Source organism: Acanthochromis polyacanthus, chromosome 21 (genome assembly GCF_021347895.1).
Source record: "Acanthochromis polyacanthus isolate Apoly-LR-REF ecotype Palm Island chromosome 21, KAUST_Apoly_ChrSc, whole genome shotgun sequence".
NCBI lineage: Eukaryota > Metazoa > Chordata > Actinopteri > Pomacentridae > Acanthochromis > Acanthochromis polyacanthus.
In genome coordinates, this window is record NC_067133.1 from 2,834,493 (window position 1) to 2,841,022 (window position 6,530).

General features: G+C 39.1%; 1 protein-coding gene across 1 annotated transcript; it reads left to right on the forward strand.

Moving 5' to 3' along the window:
- The first annotated feature begins 561 nt into the window (after positions 1-561).
- Positions 562-6,471, forward strand: LOC110967238 (trafficking protein particle complex subunit 5-like). The gene is made up of 3 exons (XM_022216783.2): positions 562-663; positions 1,537-1,809; positions 3,457-6,471. The coding sequence occupies exons 2-3, from the start codon at positions 1,540-1,542 to the stop codon at positions 3,751-3,753; spliced, it is 567 nt and encodes a 188-aa protein (XP_022072475.2). The 5' UTR covers positions 562-663; positions 1,537-1,539; the 3' UTR covers positions 3,754-6,471.
- Positions 6,472-6,530: the final 59 nt, after the last annotated feature.

A 6,530-nucleotide genomic window follows, 5' to 3' on the forward strand; every position in this document is an offset into this window, starting at 1 on the left:
GCTTTTAATCCCAATGAGAAGCACGATTCGAGTGTTAGGGCACAGTATATGAAAGAGTCGGTAAAATTAAACAATAATTGTATGCTCAGATTCTACTGTAGCACTAATGATACTGAAAGGATAGAAAAAGGGGAGCTGGATCAAACCTAATAGTGGAAATTCAGACTGCATTTAACTGTGAAATTGGAAGAATAAGCAGAGCTAGAAGTGCTGGACAGAAGATTCAAGAGTAAGCGCAAAGATATGGCAAAAATGAGAGAAAGGCCACAAGGGATGGTTTTGTTTTTCAGTACAGCCAATATAACAATGTGGTCATGAGACTGGGTCACTGAATCATGGGCTGGCAGTGTTTGGAAAGCTCCCTGATGGAAAATACATCTGTGGAGCAACTGTGAATCACGCAAGAATAACATCACACAGGGAGGAACCTCATAGCTATTAGAAACTCATAATTCTTTCAAATTAAAACTTAGCGTGCAACAAAATCAACAAAATCTCTGATTCAGTCTCTCCACTGTACTGTATTTAACTGTGTTGGTGTAATTCTCCTAATGACCTGCAGGAGGCAGCAAAACACCTCCGCTGCGTTTCGTCTGCTGTAAATTACACCAACAGAGGAAGAAGAAGCAGAGCCTGAACAGCAGCTGATTTCGCTCCAGCAAGGTGCGTTTATCCCTCAAAGACTTCACTTATTAAAAGCAGGAAATGCAATACTATATGCAGTTCGTTCCGTGTTGGTAAAAGTATATGTTTACACCCCTTTGAATAGCTCCGGTGCGGTTACCTTTCCAGGATGTACCGGTTAGCATCGGTAGCTAGTTAGCCAACAGCGAGAGGTGATCAGCTGTTTGTTGGGTTTAAACTGGACACACAAAAACACACAAGGATTCAGCAGCTGCATTTTATTTCTGAAGCATTCACACAATGTGTAATTTGTGTGTATTGAGTGGTGTTACCTTTAAAATTAAAAATACATTGATTTTGACGTAGGGTAAAGTGGCTAGTTCGAGCCTGTCCGTTAACAATTAGCCTCAAATTCTTTCAAATTATATTAATGCCAAATAATATCATTGGTTTAAATGATTCATATAATAAATGGAAGCTGGCTAAGCCCCAGATTATAGCTCTTATGTTTTCTCATAGCTGTCAGTGACAGTAATCACGTGATTTAGTCACCATAACAAGGCTCCACCTTCAGTATTTCGGGGTGTATTTGACTGTAATTGCAGATCATGAGCTGCAGGTGTGTTTATTTCTAAAGGTATTACAGTAATAAACAGCTTAACTGTCACTGTTTAAGTTGGCATTATTACCAGTTGTTGTCTCAGAAGCTGGGGCAATCTATAATTGAGGGACTTTTGAAGTCCATGGGATATATCTTGGATACATTTTTATTGAAAATAAAAAAAAAAGATCATGTGTTCCCAAATTCTATAATTATTTATTGTGGAAACAATTATTGATTAATAAAAAATGACTGGATATGACTGCATATCTGTGTCAATATAAACCTGTGACTTCATCTCTTTCCAACAGAGAATGGACACAAGGTTTACTCGAGGGAAATCCAACATCTTAGAGCGGCCCCTGACCCGACCAAAGACCGAAGTCAGCGTGAGCGCCTTCGCCCTGCTGTTCTCTGAGATGGTCCAGTACTGTCAGAGCCGAGTGTACTCCGTAACCGAGCTGCAGACCCGGCTGGCTGACATGGGCCAGAGCGTTGGAGCCAGCATGCTGGATGTTCTGGTTCTGAGGGAGAAGAACGGAAAGAGGGAGACCAAAGTGCTGAACATGCTGCTCTTCATCAAGGTCAGCAAGTAGGGATGTCTGATATACAGTGAACCCTCGTTTATCGCGGGGGTTGCGTTCCAAAAAGAACCCGCGATAGGTGAAATCCGTAAAGTAGTCAGCTTTATTTTTTACAGTTATTATACAATACTCCACTTGGGGGAGCGCTGCAGCTGCAGCCAGGTGGACGCCGCGGCGGTACTCCTGCCTCAGAGATCGGGCCGGCTGAATCAATTGGAGCAGTCGGGGGTGGGGAAGGCTCGTGCCGGCGCTCTTCTCCTGGGGAACGCAGCTGCGGTGGCCAGAGACGGCTGGGGACCACGTCCACTGTCCGGTTGACGACGGGGGAAAAGAATAAAGCTGCTCCGTCGGCTCCGTCTTTCAGGGTGTCTCACTACATAGAGACCAAGGAGAGAAATGATCCAGCGCCCCACAGCAGGCAGCGCTGGCCTGTATGGCAGAGGAGATGAGGCGCGGAGACTGTTCACGTTGGTCAGTCCCTTAGCCAATCAGGATGCAGAACACAATGCACAGTTTAAAAAAAGCATTAAAAAACTGCACTAAAAAAATCCGTGAAACAGCGAAGCCGTGAAAGGTGAACCGCGTTATTGCGAGGGTTCACTGTATTGTTGGCTTTTCTGCCAATATCCGATATACCGATGTTGTCCAAATCTCAATTTCCGATTCTGATATGAACCCTCCTGTTGTCTTCATTTACAGGCACCCAAAAATATTGTTTCCTTGTTTGAAAAAAATCCCAAAATTCTGCAAAAAAAATCCCAAAATTTCTGAAAATTTGCAAAACCTTCAGGAAGAAAATTCTAATAATTCTTTAACCCTCGTGTCGTCCTGCAGGTCAGAATTGACCCATTTTAAAATTTAAATATGTGGAAAAAAAATATATTTTCACAGTGAAAACTTCTACATTTTCAACATTTTTGGGAAATTTTTGAAAATTTTTTGGTGGAAAAAAGAAATGTCAAAAAAATATTTCTTTAAGAACACTCAAAAAATAATTTCTAAATATTCTTAAAAATACTAGAAATTCTACTGATATATATGTAATCACTTTAGATATTTTTAGGATTTTTTTGGAAGATTTTTATTCATTTTTTGAAAATATTTACTTTTTTTATTTTTTTTGTTTCTTGCCAAATTTGGGGATTAAAAAAATCTTTTAAGGAGTTTTTGAAATTTTCTTCCTGAAGATTTTGCAAATTTTTGTGAATATGGGAAATGTTTTGTAGAGTTTTTGGATTTTTTTGAGACAAGTGAGCAACTTTTTTTGGTGCCCATAAATGAAGACAGCAGGAGGGTTAAAGTACAAGACTGATGCTGACTCGCCTCTATGACTGGTCTAATTTTTTCTCTTGTCCATTTATGTGAGAGGTTGATTTTCTGAATGAAAATAATCATCTTAGCATTGTCACACTGTATGCTATTTCTCCTCTTGTCTATGACTTTGAAGACGGACGGTAAATGTAGGCGAAATTCAGGCACGGTCGGCAAAAAAAACAAAAACGATATTGACCGATATTACATTATTATGTCGATATCGGTGGGCTGATATTATTGGACATCCCTGTCAGCAAGAGTAAAACAGTTTCAGGATTGAATAACTCTTTATTTGCTCTTTGAAGCTCCACTACACAGCTGTCTTTCTTTTAGGTTAATGTGTGGAAGTCTTTGTTCGGTAAGGAGGCGGACAAGCTGGAGCAGGCCAACGACGACGACAAGACGTATTACATCATAGAGAAAGAGCCGCTTATCAACGCCTACATCTCCGTGCCGAAGGAGAACAGCAGCTTGAACTGTGCTGCCTTCACCGCCGGCATCGTGGAAGCCATCCTGACTCACAGCGGCTTCCCCGCTAAGGTCACCGCTCACTGGCACAAAGGCACCACTCTGATGATCAAGTTTAACGAGTCGGTTATCGCCAGGGACAAGGCTTTGGATGGCAGATAGGAAAGACTGGACACGGTGAATTGTGTTGTAAATGGATAGGGAATGAGGATCAATCATCAAAGCTCAGGCTGGTGTTTGTTCCTGATGTGTGGACGACGTATTGTCCTGGTGGTAACTGATGAGAAAAGACGACTTTATGGATGAATGACTGCAATGCACTGAGCCACATGTAGAGCAGAAAAGACGCAACTAGCTGGTTTTGTGGATCATCTCTCACTGGTTTTACCTCATGAAGTTGTTCAGATCACTTTTCATTTGTAGTTTTTTGGTTACATGTTTATTTCACAGATAATCCATAAAAGATAAAGACATCGGATCGTATTGTCACCCCGTCTTTTAGTTGTTTTTTCATGACTGCATCTCTGATTCTTGAGAGTCACCATATTTTTTTTAAAATGGCTTCAATCAAATAACCTTATGGCCTGTTTGTAGACTAAATAATGAATCAGATATGTCAAAATTAGACTGGTACACTGAACAAAAACCTGCTAAATGGTGGCCAACACAGTTCCACATTCTTCCTTTTTAAAATGTTCATTAAAAAATAATGTTTTTTAACAACAAAATATTTTATCTTCCGTTTTTTTCTGATTCATTCCAGTTCAGTCTCAGCTTTCATCTCTGTAAAATAGCGTCTTAATCTGGGACAGCGAGGTCGTGTCGTCACTGCTCGTGTTTCTTTTGCTTTTATTATAAATGTGGAAATTTGAGATGTCTAAAACACAGGGTGGTTTACATTCTACTGTTTAAAACTTGAACATCGAGCACATTTGAGAGGATATGACTACTGTTAAAGGGGAACTTCGTTTTTTTTCAACCTGGGGTCTGTTTCCATATGTCATTTCATACATGTGAGTGATGCAGAAATGAATTTTTGACATAGCTCCAGTATTTAGCCAGGCAGGCAGCTTAGCAGCTCAGCTAGCAGCTCAGCTAGCGAAAAGTATGGGGCAACTGGCCCCCCCGCGTCAAAGTCCGCCCTAACGTGCTTTTTACCCCACACTGACCGGCTCAGATAGTCTCAATGAGTGTCCCACAACATACTAGAGATGAGAAGTGAATGAAAACCTCCACATTACCTGGCGATCGCTCCAAAGAGCTCGCGCGATTTCGGAACGAGATTTGCTTTCTTGCGTCTTGAGATTTGGATACAGACCACAACAAAGAGCGATCGCCAGGTAATGTGGAGGTTTTCGTTCACTTCTCATCTCTAGTATGTTGTGGGACACTCATTGAGACTATCTGAGCCGGTCAGTGTGGGACAAAAAGCACGTTAGGGCGGCCTTTGATGCGGGGGGGGGGGCCAGCTGCCCCATACTTTTCGCTAGCCGAGCTGCTAAGCTGAGCTGCTAAGCTGCCTGCCTGGCTAAATACTGGAGCTATGTTGAAAATTCATTTCTCCATCACTCACATGTATGAAATGACATATGAAACAGACCCCAGGTTGAAAAAAAACGAAGTTCCCCTTTAAGCTGACTAAATAAAGGGAAATATAGTTTCAGCATTTCACTGCCAGGATTTGACTACCGCCACATTTGGCAAGAAAATTAGTGTAGATGTGCAGATTAGAGTGAAAGTCATTGTGGAATGCACCTATTTTTGTTTGTTTTACTCAGAACAGGCAGAAAGATGAGAAGGTTGATATTATGTCTGTAGAGTTAGAGCTTAGCTTAGTGCATAGACTGTAAACAGGGATGAGGAGCTCACCTGGTTGCTGCAAAACACAATGGAATCTGTCTAGTACCACTTCTAATTCCTGCATTATAAAACACTTACACTGCAATGTATAAAAAGTACATATGGTGTAACCAGATGTACCGGAAGCTAAAGACTTGATATTTTGTCCAGGCTAGCCTCTGTTCCACTCGTTTCTATAGCTCTGTACAATGTCACATTCAACATTCTCAGTGTAAAAATGAAGTGATTTCAGGGGTTTACTTTCCATCATAATCAGCATCCACTACAGCACTGGTTTTCAGACTTTGTAACTTTATAATTTTACAAAGTTGAAGAAATGATTACGTTGCAGAAAATATATATATATATATATATATATATAGATTATTTAATATATTAAATAATGTGTTATTGCAGCTACACCTGCATTTGTTATTTTATAATAACATATTAATATATTATTTTTATATTTGTATTATATAACAGCATTGCAAAATATTGCTATTATTAATATATCTATATTTCAACAATAATATTAATAGTATATTAACAATACTATGTAATTAAATAGCATAAATGTAGGTGTAGCTGGAAACTATTAAATAAGATTATCTAATATATTAATATATACTTATAGTTAATATTCTTATTAACAACAATGACATTACCAATGTTATGTTATTAATAAGAAATAGCACATTGTATTTATTATATTAAGTGCTATATTATTATGTAAGGGTGTTAAGTATAATAAAAAATATGAATTATTGTTATTACTAATGTGTGTCATCCTGGAGTCAGAGCGAGGCTAACTGTTTCCCTCTATTTCCAGTCTTTATGCTAAGCTAACCTAGCTGATCTTTACTCATATACAGATATAAATAGCATCTTATCTTAGCAAGAAAGTAAATCAGTACGTTTTTTTAAAAAAAAAGGAAAGTTACAGTTCTCATAATATCTCATGTTGCTCTTATTTGTGTGTAATGTGTAGTTGATGATGTTACTGTTTATTCATCTGTAAATAAAGCTTTAATAAACACGTCTAACGCATGATAACTCGTTACATTTCCGCATATGAAACATGATGACCATCTTAACAA